Source organism: Phocoena phocoena, chromosome 18 (assembly GCF_963924675.1).
Source record: "Phocoena phocoena chromosome 18, mPhoPho1.1, whole genome shotgun sequence".
Lineage (NCBI taxonomy): Eukaryota > Metazoa > Chordata > Mammalia > Artiodactyla > Phocoenidae > Phocoena > Phocoena phocoena.
Window position 1 is genome coordinate 8,799,461 of NC_089236.1, and position 15,446 is coordinate 8,814,906.

Below are 15,446 nucleotides of genomic sequence, written 5' to 3' on the forward strand. Positions count from 1 at the left end.
TTAGTGCTATAAAATAGGAAACTCATGGTATTAGAAAATGCACATATAAAAGGGGATGTAGGTAATGAGCAAAGATTTTCTTAAACATTATTAGATACCTAATGGCATACGTAGTGAGTATTCAGTAAGTATTTTTAGGATAAATTAATATTTATTTTGCTTAGAAAGCCTAAAAATCTGGCAGCAGTCTTTGGAGATGTGTTTTTCAAAACATGAGGCATGGACCATTAGACTCTCCTGAAGTGCTGATTGAAAAGGAAGATTCCAGGCACTTTTCTGAATCTATTAAATTAGAATCTCTGGGAATGGTGGTCATGAATGTACATTTTAAACTAATTGGGTGATTCTTATAGGAAGAGAAGACTGCAGGCAGGGAGATCAATTAGGAGACACATAGTGGTCCAGGTGATGGGAGCAGGTACCTGAATTAGAGTAATGGTAGTGAAAGTGGATATAGGAGGCAGAAACTACAGGACCCTGCAATAGCCTAGATATGGAAAATTCAAAAGAAAGGATCAAATCACAGGTATAGGGCACAACTAAGAATGTAGTGGTGGCATTCGTAGAAATTGTAAGCACTGGGGGAAAAGCAGGTTTGAGAGGGAAAAGGTTTGAAAGGATGAAAAAAAGTAGGTTGAGGTTTGGATTGCAGTTTGAGAAAGTATTGGGATGTGAAGGTGGAGATGTCCTGAGAGCTTTTGGGAATACAAGACTGAAACTAAAGAAAGAATACAGGTGGGAGAGAAAGCTATAGGAATCAACTATCTGTTTGGAAAGTGAGGAAGTCATCAGATATGGTGAGAAAATTGATTATGATGAGGCCTAGGATAGAACCTTAGGGAATATTTAACAAATGAAATGTAGAAGAGGACACAGAAAAGGGAATCATCCATTCAACAAATATTCCATGCTTGCTTTTTGCCTGGCAGCTTGCTTGGCATTAAGGATACAAACATGAATAAGATGGCTTTTGACCTCTGGAACTCAGTCATGTAGGGGAGAAAATATATAAATATACTGGTTGGTATATGTTATAATAGGAGCATGTATAAAGTACGATGTTATAGATATAGTAAAGGTAACAGCCATCTGTCTTAGTTGGTCAGGAAAAGCTCTGTAAACCAGTTTATACTGAATCTACTGAATCTTGAAAGACATACCTAGAGTTGGTGGTTTATTGTCTAATTGTAACCTGCTGGGATTGGTCTTTCTATAACCAAGGAAGGATAGGAATGAATTAATAAGGTCACTGTGGACTCATGGCAGAGAAGTTAACTTTTTTAAGGTTGCATAAATAATTCTGTTGACTTGAGACCTTTTGCTTTTAAGTTTACTTTAAATTGAGTATTGAAATGTAAGATTAGGACTTAAACTGTTTTTAAACGTACTTAGTTCAGTTCTAACATCTAATATATTATTTTTAAATTATCCATTAAATTCCATGAGGCAGTGTGCGGTTTCTTCTCAGCAGTCTTTCCTCTTGCATAAGATTCCATGAGTTTATCTTAACCATCGTTCGTCTTATTTATGAGATCCTCAAGTTATTTGGGAAATACTTATTGGGGTATGAACTTCATTTTGCCTGGTTCATTTATTTATTTACTTTTCATTTCTTACAGTTTCTATTCTTTTGCACTTCTTTTTATTGCTGAGCCAATATCAATACTTCATTATTAACTAAAGTCCTGTGTTTACACTAGGGTTCATTCTTTGTACAGTTCTGTGGATTTTGGCAAACGTGCAATGTCATGTACCCACCATTACAGCATCATACAGAATAGTTTCACTGCCCTGAAAATCCCCTGTGCTCCACCTATTCACCCTTCCTTCCTTCCCCCAAAACCCCTGGCAACCACTGATCTTTTTACTGTCTATAGTTTTGTCTTTTCCAGAATGTCATATAGTTGCTTCCTTCACTTAGCAGTGTAAGGTTCCTCCATGTCTTTTCATGGCTTGATAGCTCATTTCTTTTTATCACTGAATAATGCTCTTTTATGTGGATGTACCAGTTTGTTTATCCATTTACCTATTGAAGGACACCTTGGTTGCTTCCAAGTTTCAGCAATGATGAATAAAGCTGCTATAAACATTCATGTGCAGGATTTTGTGTGGACCTGAGTTTTCAATTCATTTGGGTAAACAGCTAGGAGTACAATTGCTGGATCTCATCCTAGAAGTATGTTTAGTTTTGTAAGAACTGCAAACTGTCCTCCAAAGTGGCCACACCATTTTGCATTCCCATCCTCGGTGAATGAGAGCTTCTCTCGCTCCACATCCTCATCAGCATTTGGTGTTGTCTGTATTTTAGGTTCTAATCTAAATACACCATTCTAACAGGTGTGTAGTGGTATCTCATTGTTTGCCTTCTATTTTAAGTCCATGTTTTTGTTTGTTCTGATTAGGATCTTTGTTTTAAGAAAGATCCTTAATCTTTCTTAAAACAAAGAAAGGGGAAAAGGTGAAATTTCAAAATAGGTTTAGTTACTTTTCAGTATCTTTAACTAAAAGTCTCTTAGAGAAGGAGATTGGATATCTTGTTGAAGAAGGGTTTGCAATTTACACGTACATTTGGCTTATGTGTATTGCCTGTTTCTTGAGAAAGGAGAATATGACAAAGTGTTTGAGTAGGCTGCTACAAATAGTTTTCAGCTTGGTCTTTGCTTTGTTTCAGTAACACTAATGCAGCTTATTTTCCCCAAAGCTTCTCTAAGTTAGAGATTATAGGAACAATTAAAGCGATTATTTTTATTTTTTATTATTAATTTTTATTGAGTATAGTTGCTTTACAGTGTTGTGTTAGTTTCTTGCAATAAAGCAGTTACTTTCAAAAGCAATTTTTAAGAGTAATAGTAAGCGCCTCAAGTACCAAATTTGTGATACAGAAAATAGGAATATTGAAAAACTATAAATTGCATTTGATAGAGCCACATATAGCTTTAGAAACATTATTGTCTTAGAAAGTAGATGTGTTCAGTAAGAACAGACACAAGTATTATGTGTCACTGTCTACAACCCACTTTTCTTATCATTGCTAATTCATTCAGCCAGTATTTGTGGAGTGTCTATAATGTATCAGGCATTATTGTAGTTTCTAAGGATACAGTGATAAATAAAACAAGTCCTCTACTTCAAGGAGCACACAGTCTAATAGGGGAAACAGGAACAGTGTATGATAAACTACTCTGTAGGGAACACATCAGAGGGGCAGTCAGTCTCACCTTAGGGACCAGTAAAGATTTCTGGAGGAGGAACTTTCAAAATGGAAACCTGAAAGAGAATCTAGGTCAAGAGAAATAAAAAGAGGTAGAAAGAAACAGTTTGTACAAAGGCCTAGAGTGAAAGAGAACATCCTTGCAGAATATGCACGTGGATGGACATGGCTAAAATTAGGTTGTGAAAGAATGTCATTGCAAAAATTAAATCAGATTGTGAAAGGCCTTGTTACTAGGGAGTTTTGTTTTGGAGTTTGAACTCAATCTTGAAAACAAGATCTTGAGAGGTTTTCAGCAGAAGAGTCATATGGTCAGGTTTTGTACTTTGGTATGTTTTCAGTAAATGTCTTTTCCTTTACTCTCACCTGTCAAGATACCATAGTACTGTGTGTAACTTAATGACAAGTCATGCCACATTTATTTTGTATTCCACTTGTGTACATTTCAAACAGTTTTCCCTACTATACTATGAACTCCTTGTGGTTAAAGCTCTGTCTTGAATTGTATTACTCAAACTGTCTTGGGCTTGTTGTATGCGTCACATGGTTGTTGAATGGGGGCAGATATCCTTTGAGACATCCCTTTTTGAGAGGAGTGAGCAAACTGAGAAACCAGTTCAGACTGAATTCCCCATGTATTCTCCTTCCCAATGTAGATGAGGCTTTCTGTTTTTAAATACTTCCAGAGAATAAAAATTCACAATCTAGAACATACACATCCTCACTGAATTATTGCACTGTTTCAGGAAAGGACATTGCTAGTGGTAAACATAAAAGTTGTTGCACGACGAAGGTGAAAATGAATCAAGTAAATGATGTTACCAGCCCACCTCCAAATTCTTCTCTTAGTGAAAGGTATGATGAAATCATTATATTAAAATATTTAAATGAAACGTTTTCCTACTTGTGATGTTTGTTATATACAGATGCATCTAATTTTCATGGTAATATTTTGCTGTAGAGCCTGGTAGAGGATCTTCTATTTTAAAATAATTTCCTTTTAGATTGAGTCCTTCAATACAATAATTTTTACATTAGAAACATTTACTTTGTTTTTCTTATAACATTGAATTCACTATTTTCCTGTGTATCCATGGAATTTTTAAGTAACAAAAATATTATTGATGAAAAGCAATGCCTTTGAAATATCCTGTTTAAAATAATTTATGTACTTTGAATCTTTGGAGAGAATATGATGCTGTTATAGAGTCACTTTATGTAATTTTTAAATTCAAAATATACAATTCCTAACATCTAAAATTTGTGAGTACTTTATACATTACTTTCAATGGGGATTTTAAACATAAGTTAGTGGTTACTTAATTCTTCATGAGATATTTACTTTTTAAAAAGTAATCTAAAAATATTACAAACTAGTATAATTCTAATAATTGATATGACTGAGAGTCCTTTTTTTAATAAGATTAGTATTTTGTTTCTTTTTGCTATTTTTGTTCTCTTTTGAAATAATCTGAGGGATTTGTTTTGTTTTGTTTTGTTTTAGTCCTGTTATTCTACGATGTACACATGTAACACCACAAAGAGAAAAGTCAGGTATGATTAAAAACAAGGCTTTTTATTTTTCAAATACTCTAAATTTTAATAAAAATAAAGCTTAGTAATTTTGTCCCTTGTTTTATCCCCAGTGATATGTGGAAGTTTATTTCATACACCAAAGCTCATGAAGGTAAATATTCTGCCTAGTTTATTTTTACTATGTAGTAATTGAGAATTTGACAGCAGTGTCATAAGTTTGCCCTCAGATTTACAGGTCTGTACTTGAGATTGATTCACATAGGCATTCAGTAAATGAAAAATGAAAAAAATAAGTGAATGAAAAAATATTCTTAATCATCAGTGCACTTCTGTGAAATAAACTATTTTCTTTATTTTCAGGGTCAGACACCAAAACGTATTTCCGAAAGTTTAGGAGCCGAGGTGGATCCTGATATGTCTTGGTCAAGTTCTTTGGCCACACCACCAACACTAAGTTCTACTGTGCTCATAGGTAATACTAGCAAATATGTATTATATAAGATGATGTTGATAAATTATCATCTGTAATGCTTCTGTCCAAAGAAAAATATGAAAAGATGATTAGATAGTAATCAGATTAGATAATACTGTTTTTGATAGGTGTGTTGGTAGTTCAGAATAATTTTATTCTGTTTAGTGTAGATTGAAATAAATCTCAAGTGCATTAAATGATATTTTAGAGGAATCAATTTATACACAAACCAGGATTTTTTTTTTATTCTAGGAAAAATACATTCCATGTTGATTCCTCTTTAGCTGGGCATTTAATTTTCTTCTTTTCTTGCTGAGATGAAATAATATAGGTAAAAGCATGTTGAAAAGTTAGAAGTGTTTAACGTATGATATGCCTTTCAACTATATTGTTATCTAAAAAAATACTAAAGTCTGCAAGCTTTTGCGTTTAAGTCATGACCTCACAGCTTCATCTGATTTTCCAAGCCTTTGTGGACCATATTATCTTCAAGTATTACCTTGTGGACACAAGTCAGGATCAGCAAACCATAGTTTCTTACCACTTTATCAGTGGTACTAAGGAATTGTGAGCACAGCTTACCCACTGTGTTGATTGACCTTTCTATAATTACTATACTTCGATCAATTAATTTTGTTTCAAATGTGTCATTTAATCCAGTAGTGCATGTTTCTTTTGATGTCTGACCAAAAGATACATAAGTTTTACATGAACTTTAATGTACGACATAGGATGCAGTATAGGTAAATTGAACTTTGTTTTTACAGTCAGAGATGAAGAAGCGTCTGCAGCTGTGTTTCCTAATGATAGTACTGCGGTAAGTAAATATGACAAATTGATTTTGCTGTTGCAATTGCATATAATTTCAGAATGCCTTGAAAAATTATTTATCTTGCATTTTTCATTCTCTAATTTATGATTTATCTAAGCCTTTGAGGAAGTCTCTAAACCTGTTTCTATATGTGATTTTCTTTGACTTACTATGAAACTTTGCTGTCTCTCTGTTTAAGAATAAGTTGAATATACTATATGCATAGTGAGAGTTTTTATACTAGTGATTTAAAAACATAACTTTTGCAGATTTCGAAAAGCTATTCTTCTAACCACGATGAAAGTCTGAAGAAAAATATTACGTTTATCCCTTCTGGGCCAGACAGTGAAAACAAAAATCAAACAGACGCTAAAATTCATGGTAAGTCCTTCTGTTTAATTGAACTACTGTTTTCAACTGACATCATTGAAATATTGCTCCTCTTTTCTTGAAAAGAAAACACATTGCTTCTCCTTTCATGATTACTGAAGGTATTGAGAATAGAAACTAACTTGATTTAGATGAAAATGTTTAAACATCATACTAGGACAATACTATTCAAAGATGCTGTTGTGACACAAAAACAAAAGAAAACCCATAACTCAAAACTCACAGAGATGCAGATTAAGACTTAATGATTAACTAAATGTGAAAACCTTATTTTCTAATTAGAAAGTAAGTATGGTTGCAGATATACCTAAAGTTACCTAATGAGGTCATTGGAATATTGCATATTCTTAGTATTTGTGTATATCTGTATAAATGTATAGGATTGTATATCTGTGTGTGTGTGTATGTATGTATAAAATGAGACTTTATTGCCAGTTGTAGGGCCACAAAATTTGGAACTTCTAGTTTGATAAATCTTAGAATATTAAATTGTGTATATATAGTAAAATTGAGTGAGTTTCAGTTGTGTAGAGCTGGTAAAGAAAGGTTATTAGGGATTGAGTATGAATAAAAGGCTTTGAATATACTGGAATCAGTCTTGACCAGAAGAACAGGGCAAGGTTGGTGCCTCCCTACCCAAAAAATACCTAGCACTCAGGACAACCCTTTAAATGCTAAATTATGTGTTATTCAGTGTATACTATTTCTATGAAAAAAGTTTGAGAATAGTATAAATTATACGGTTGTGTTATAAAACATTATTAATAATGCTTCTGCTTTATATTTTAACAGGATTGGAGAAAATGTTAGAGGATTCATTTGGTAAAGTAAATAGCTGCAAAGACCATTTTGAAAAGTCAATGCCATATGTCCTAGAAGATGAAGTATGTGAAACAGTTGCAGATATCTCTGAAGAAGATAGTTTTCCAGTATGTGTTTCTAAATATAAAACAAGAAATCTCCAAAAAATAAAAACTGGCAAGACTAGGAAAAATATTTTCAATGAAACAAAAACTGATGAATATGAAGAAGCTAAAATACAAATGACAGAAAATAAACATTCGTTTGTACCTGAAATGGAGCCAAATGACAGTGATCCATTAGATTCAAATGTAATAAATCAGAAGCCCCCTGGGAATGGAACTGACAAAATCTCCAGGGAAATTGTACCATCTTCAGCCTCTGAATGGTCTCACCTAACCCTCTCGGGTCTAAATGGAACCCAGATGGAGAAAACATCCCTACTGCATATTTCTTCTTCTGACCAAAATAATTCAGAAGACGTCATAGGTACAGAGAAAGAACGTACCAACTTCATTACTTTAGAAAATTCTTTGCTGCATATTTCAAGCATATCAAAAACAGTGAAGATATTAAATGAGGAAACAGTGGTAAAAAAGAGAGATGAAGGGCAGTGTCTTGAGTCTCGTGAAGATTCCACTGTTGTGGGAAAGCAAGCACTATCTGATTCTTCTCTAATAGCTTCTCCACTTCAGGGTATCAAGAAGTCTGTATTCAGGATAAGAGAATCACCTGAAAAGACTTTCAGAGCAGATTTCTCAAGCAATATGACTGATGCAAACTTTAAAAAAGAACCAGAAGCCTCTAAAAGTGGATCGGAAGTACAAACTGTTTGCTCACAGAAAGAGGATTTTTTACATACAAGTTCAATTGATAATGGCAGCTGGCCAGCCACTACCAAACATACTTCTGTAGCTTTGAAGAACGCAGGTTTGATATCCAGTTTGAAAAAGAAAACAAAAAAGTTCATTTATGCTATATGTGATGAAACATCTTATCAAGGACTGAAAATGCAGAAAGACCAAGAATCAGAACTAACTAACCCTTCAGTCCAATTTGAAGCAAAGCCTTTGGAAACACCACATACATTTACAAATGTTGATTCAGGTACCTCTGTGTGTGTGTGTGTGTGTGTGTGTATGTGTGTGTGTGTGAATAGTGTGTCTAGTTTTATGGATGGTGACAAGTTTTATTTGAATATGTGAATCTCTTTCTTCAACCTTTTTAAAAAACACTTTCTGCTTTCATTCTGCAGTTTTTTCTTCTGTAGTGTTTTGGGGTTTTTTTTAAATCTGTATTTTATATTCAGTATCAGGCATTGTTGTTTAGGCCTTTGATTACCAATGTTCAGAATCATTTCATTCAAACTTGTTGGATTAATTTGCACAGTATATATATAATCATAACTCTTGAGACAGAGCATGTGATTCATAAACATCAAGAGCTTGGCTACTTAATTCCTGCTTTAATTTTCAGTATTATATGCAAGTTGGACAATTCTATAAATATGTTGTGCTATTTAATATGTATTTTCTTTAAAGCATGTAAAAAATAGAAAAAAGCTAACTGCCAGCTAAGTTTAATGTAAGGCAGTCATAGAATAGTGACTTTTTTGTTGTTATTACATAGTTTTTTTCAATATTTAGAGATTGCTTAGAGTTATTACTATATCTCTGGGTGTCAGGAATGTGCACAATGAAACTCATTTGAGCAACAGTTTATTTACCAGTAACTATATTGTATGTTAGAAAGGTGATTTTATCTCCCTGTGTGAAGATTTGAGTGGGTGGTAGTATCTCAGTGAACAATAGGTTTGGTGGAACTGGAGTAGAGAACACTTTGAGATTTAGGTTAATTTCCAGAGAAAAATGTTTGATACTGTATATACCAGAGATAAAACCAATGAAAGAGCTAATATGTAGTAGTGGTTAGTGATTAAATGAAATGAGATTAACAATTTTGACTTGTTAGTAGGAAATTCAGAGGGTCAATAAAATTAACGAAACAGAGCAGTTTAACCCATTTGCCTGACATTGGGTAATCTTTCAGGCCTTTCATGTGAAGAACCTTTTTTAAAAAGTTCATTTTGGGTTTGTTTTTTTTTTTTTTTCAATGTGAAAGACTGAATTAACCAAAGGAAATGGTTAGTTTTCTAGTTCCTTTTCTTTGCCTTGCTTTTCTAACTCCTATTACATCAATATTAGCAAAGAATTTTTTCTAATTTTATTTTCCAATAAAATTACTTTGAGTTTTACTTATGGCAGCTAGCTGCTTTCTTGAACTACTTACTAATTTTAATTGAGTTGATAAATACTATTAAAACCTAGGTCCTATATATCTTTAGTTGGGAAATGTAATAAATTCAAAATAGAGAATATTTGGAATTCTTTTAAACCTGACATTCACTTCTTGCTTTTCATGTAATTCTTGTTTTAGACACTACCTTTTTAACTTAGTGGAAAATATTTAGTGAATGTGATTGATGGAACTGCAATTTCATCTTGTCACTTTGTGTCTTTATGCTTAGGTTTATTGCATTCTTCTGTTAAAAAAAACTGTTTACAGAATGATTCTGAAGAACTGGCTTTGTCTGTAACCAGCTCTTTTGGGACAATTATGAGAAAATGTTCTAATAATGAAAGCAGTTCTAATAATAATAAAACAATATCTCAGGATCTTGATTATAAAGAAGCAAAAATTAATAAGGAAAAACTGCAGTCATTTATAACCACAGAAACTGGTTATGTGTCATGCTTGCAGGAAAAGCACTGTGAAGATGATCCAAAAAGCCAGAGAGTTTCAGATATAAAGGAAAAAGTATTGCCTGCAGTATTTCACCCTGCATTGCCACATTCAGAGGAATGTAATGATATTCTCTTCCAATCCCAGGAAAGCTTTTTACATGGCCATGATAATACCACCATTTTAACTCCTAGCTCCAAGGATCTTCTGTCAAATCCAGTTGTGATTTCTAGAGGAAAAGAATCATATAAAATGTCAGAGAAAATAAAATCTGAGAATTGTGAAGCTGGTTTTGAATTAACCAAAAGTATTTCCATGGAAAAGAATCAAGAAACATGTGTTGTAAATGAAAATTCTAAAAAAGCTGAGCTGTTGTCACCTGAAAAATACATAACAGAAGCATCACCTTCTATGAAGGTACAATTCAACCAAAATACAAATCTCACAGTAATCCAAAAAGACCAAGAAGAAACTACTTTAATTTCAAAAATAACTGTCCCTCCAAACTCTGAAGAACTTTTCCCAGACAAAGAGAATAGTTTTGTCTTTCAAACAACTACTGAAAGGAATATTCCTGTTTTAGGAAACATTAAGGAAGTTCATGAGGCAGACCTCAGTTGTTTAAGAGAACCTGTTCCCAAGAACTCTGCCATAGTAGCATGTACAGACATAGATGACGGACAAGCAGCCAAAGTGTCGATTACAAAAGATTTTGGTTCATCAGATGTAGTCTGTGATCTTGCAGAGAAGAATAGAAATAATGTAAAGCAACCACCAAAAATGACTCTAGGTCAAGATTCAAAGTCAGATGTCTCGTTGGATATAGATATGAAATCAAACAGAAATAATGATTGCATGGACGAATGGGCAGGACTCTCAGATTCGATTTCAAGTCACAATTTTGGAAGTGGCTTCAGAACAGCTTCTAATAAAGAAATAAAGCTCTCTGAACACAACATTAAGAAAAGTAAAATGCTCTTCAAAGATATTGAAGAACATTATCCTACTAGCTTAGCCTGTGTTGAAATTGTAAATACTGTATCATTAGAAAATCAGAAGAAAGAAAGCAGACCTCATGAACTTGATTCACAGTCAGTTAATACTGTATCTGGGTATGTGCAGAGTAGTGCAGTTGTTTCTGATAGTGGAAATAGTCACACAGTTCCTCTAGTTTTATCTTTAAAGCGAGACTTTAACTCAAACCATAATTTAACACCTAGCCAAAAGGCAGAAATTACAGAACTTTCTACTATATTGGAAGAATCAGGAAGTCAGTTTGAATTTACACAGTTTAGAAAACCAAGCCACATGTTACAAAGTAATCCATTTGAAATGCCTGAAAACCAGATAACTGTCTTGAATACCACTTCTGAGGAATGGGAAGATGTTGATCTTCATCTCACAATTAATGCCCCATCTCTCAGTCAGGTGGGTAGCAGCAGGAAATGTAAAGGTATAGTTGGAGGTAAGCAAAAGTTGGCTTGCTTCTCAACAACAGACCGTAACAAAAGTGCTTCTGGTTATTTAACAGATAAAAATGAAGTGGAGTTTAGGGGCTTTTATTCTGCTCGTGGCGCAAAACTGAATGTTTCTAGTGAATCATTGCAGAAAGCCATGAAACTGTTCAGTGACATTGAGAATGTTAGTGAGGAAACTCCTGCAGAAGTAAATCCGGGAAGTTTCTCTTCAAGTCAGTGTAATGATTCTGATGTTTCGATGTTTAAGGTAGAAAATTACAGCAATGATAAAAATTTAAGTGAGAAAAATAATGAATGCCAACTAACGCTACAAAATAACATTGAAATGACTACTGGCATTTTTGTCAAAGAATATACTGAAGACTACAGGAGAAATACTGAAAATGAAGATAACAAATATACTGGTTTTGTTTGTAACTTAGAATCTGATGGCAATGCTTCAAGTAAAAATGATACAGTTTATATTCATAAAGATGAAAATGGCTTGCCATGTATTGATCAACAAAACATACATCTAAAATTATCTAGCCAGTTTATGAAGGAGGGAAACATTCAAATTAAAGGTTTGTCAGATTTAACTTGTTTGGAAGTTGTGAAAGCTGAAGAAACATTTAATGTTAATATGTCAAATAAAAAAGAGTCAACCGCTAACAAGATGAGGCAAAATATAAAAGATTTTGATGTTTTTGATTTGTCCTTTCAGACTGCAAGTGGGAAAAACATCAGAGTCTCTAAAGAGTCTTTAAATAAAGTTGTAAATTTCTTTGATGAAAAATCTGCAGAAGAACTGAATAACTTTTCAGATTCCTCAAATTCTGAATTACTTTCTGGCATAAATATCAATAAAATAGACATTTCAAGTCATGAGGAAACAGATATGGTCAAAAACAAAATACTGAAAGGAGGCGACCCAGTTGGTATTAAAAATCAAGTACTGACTCTCCAGCAGAGACCTGAATGTGAAATCAAAAAGATCATAGAACCAACCATGTTGGGTTTTCATACAGCTAGTGGGAAAAAAGTAAAAATTGCGAAGGAATCTTTGGACAAAGTGAAAAATCTTTTTGATGAAAAAAAGCAAAATAATAGTGAAATCACTAATTTCAGCCATCAAGGGGCAAAGACTCTAAAGGACAGAGAGCTATGTAAAGAAGGGCTTGAATTAGCATGTGAGACAGTTGAAATAACTGCCCCAAAGCATGAAGAAATGCAGTATTCTCTAGAGGAGAAAAAGCTTGTTTCTAAGGAGACAGGCATGCCACCCAGGCTCTTAAGTGATCATTTATACAGACAAAGTGAAAATCTCAAGATATCAAATAGTATCTCTCTGAAAGTTAAAGTACATGAAAATATAGAAGAAGAAACAAGAAAAAGTCCTATAACTTGTTATACAGATCAGTCCACTTGTTCAGCCATTGAAAATTCAGCTTTAGCCTTTTACACAGGACGTGGTAGAAAAATTTCTGTGAGTCAGGCTTCACTATTTGAAGCCAAAAAATGGATTAGAGAAGGAGAATTGAATAATCAACTAGAAAAAATAAATTCTGCCAAGGTTATATGTTTAAAGGAATATCCTGGAGATTGTGTAGGAAATCCTTCATGTGGAAATAGTTCAAACAGTATCATAACTGAAAATGACAAAAATCTCTCTGAAAAACAAGATTCAACTTCCTTAAGTAACAGCATGTCTAACAGCTATTCATATCATTCTGATTTTTCTCATTCCAATGAGTTATTTAATAAGTCAGAGTATCTCTCAAAAAATAAAAGTCATAATTCTGATATTGAGTCAGTAGTGAGGAATGTCAAAGATAGAAAAAACACTAGTTTTTCTGAAGTAATATCCACTGTAAGAGAAGCAAACATAAACCCACAAGCTGTAGACAAAGATAGTTGTGTTCAGAAATTTGTCACTGACTCTTCACCATGCAAAAATACAAACACAGCTGTTGAAGTGGCCATATCTGATTCAAATAATTTTGAGACAGAGCAACCTGCACTCAGTATAGCAAGTGATAAAATAGCCTTTGTTTCTCATGAAACAAAAGTGAGAGAGAGGTTTACAGACAACTGCAGGAAGGTAGCTAAGCAAAACACTGAGAGTGAATCAGGCACTGGCCGAACAAAAATTGTGACACATTCTCATAAGGCATTGGGTGATTCAGAGAATATTATTTTTCCTAACTCTCCAGATAGTAAAGAACATAGTATGCATTCACACGAGGTTTTTCCTGACATTCAAAGCGAACACCTTTTACAACATGACCAAAGTATATCTGGATTGGAGAAAGTTTCTAAAACACCACTTTGTCATATTAATTTGAAAACTTCTGATAAGTGTAAATTTAACATGGGAAAATGTCCTAAGTCAGTCTCTTCTCTAAATGTTTGTGGGATTTTTAGCACAGCAAGTGGAAAATCTGTACAAGTATCAGATGCTGCCTTACAAAAGGCAAGACAGGTATTTTCTAAGACAGAAGATAGTGCTAAGCAACTCTTTCCCAAAGTATCATTTAAAAGTAATGAAGAACATTCAAACAAGTTTGCAAGAGAAGGAAATACTGGGATACATACCCCCCAAAATTTACTATCATCTGCTTTCTCTGGATTTAGTACAGCAAGTGGAAAACAGGTTCCAGTTTCTGAGAGTGCCTTTTGCAAAGTTACGGGAATGTTCGAGGAATTTGATTTAATTGGAACTGAATGTAGTCTTCAGCATTCACCTCCATCTAGACAAGATGTATCAAGGATACTTACTCTTTCTTGTATTGATAAGAGAACCTCAGAACACTCTGTAAGCTCCAAAACGGGAAAAGCCTGTAATAAAGAGTTCAAATTATCAAACAACTATAACATTGAAAGTGGTTCTTCAGAAAATAATCATGCTATTAAAGCTTCTCCATATCTCTCTCAGTTTAAGCAAGACAAACAACAGTTGATGTCAGGAACCAATGTATCACACATTGATAACATTCGTCTTTTGGGTAAAGAACAAGCTTTACCTAAGAATATAAAAATGGAAATTGGGAAAACTGAAACTTTTCCTGATTTTCCTATGAAAACAAATACAGAAGTTTGTTCTCCTAACTCCAAAGATCCAGAAAAGTATTTTGAAACCGAAGCAGTAGAGATTGCCAAAGCCTTTATGGAAGATGATGAGCTGACAGATTCTGAACTTCTAAGCCACGCCAAACACTCTCATTTTACATGCCAAAAAAACAAGGGAACGGTTTTGATAAATTCAGGAATTGGAAAAAGAAGAGGAGATGCACTTGTCACAGTTGGTAAGTGTCTGTTATTTCCTGTTGGTTTCCCAATCACTTTTTAAATTAAATCCTTAATAATTCTGATATGCTAGGTTGTAGCAATTAGGATATTATACACTGAATATTTTTTTTCAGACTTTTATGTGTAGTTTGGGAGAATGCGATTTCACTCATGATATCACTGAGTCTGTGTACCAAGAAGTCATTGGCTGAGTCCTGTTTACATACATATACATAGAGAGGGAGAGAGAGCGCAGAGGTTCAGACTCTGGGTCTTAAGAACTTTAAAAGTTTGTTTCTAATTATAGGTGTTGCTTAGCTTTTTTTTTTTTTTCATCCAGGAAGTGTTCTAAAATCAGTTACCATTAGCAAATAGTATTCTGGTCTTAATGCCATTTGGAGTATGTTCTAATTTCTCTTTTAAATGTAGTATAACAACTTAGTTCAATTATTAGGTTAATTGGATGTTTGATTTTTTTTTTTCTGTTAGTATCTCTGTCTAGGAATAATCTTAAATAATTGAATCTGTTGATTAGTTACAATTAAAGTAAATAAAAACTAACTCTCCAACTTTTAAGTGGATGATGTTAAATACCTAGCTACTGTTTAAAAACTCTAGACTGGTAAAGTAGTTGAGTTACCACACTTTTTTTGTCCAGTCCCTTCACGTTACAGAGAAAGACACTGAAGCCAGTGAGTTCATTCTTCCACTTGGTGCATTTTGCCCTTAAGTCATCCT

The 15,446-nt window shown here is 33.7% G+C and overlaps 1 protein-coding gene across 1 annotated transcript in view; it reads left to right on the forward strand.

The window, feature by feature from the left end:
* The window catches only part of BRCA2 (BRCA2 DNA repair associated), a 52,566-nt gene that overhangs the window by 4,143 nt on the left and 32,977 nt on the right, over window positions 1–15,446 (forward strand). The window contains 8 exon segments of the mRNA XM_065896305.1: window positions 3,958–4,066; window positions 4,716–4,765; window positions 4,858–4,898; window positions 5,108–5,219; window positions 5,987–6,036; window positions 6,300–6,423; window positions 7,231–8,328; window positions 9,749–14,725. Coding sequence (XP_065752377.1) covers window positions 3,958–4,066; window positions 4,716–4,765; window positions 4,858–4,898; window positions 5,108–5,219; window positions 5,987–6,036; window positions 6,300–6,423; window positions 7,231–8,328; window positions 9,749–14,725 — 6,561 coding nt within the window.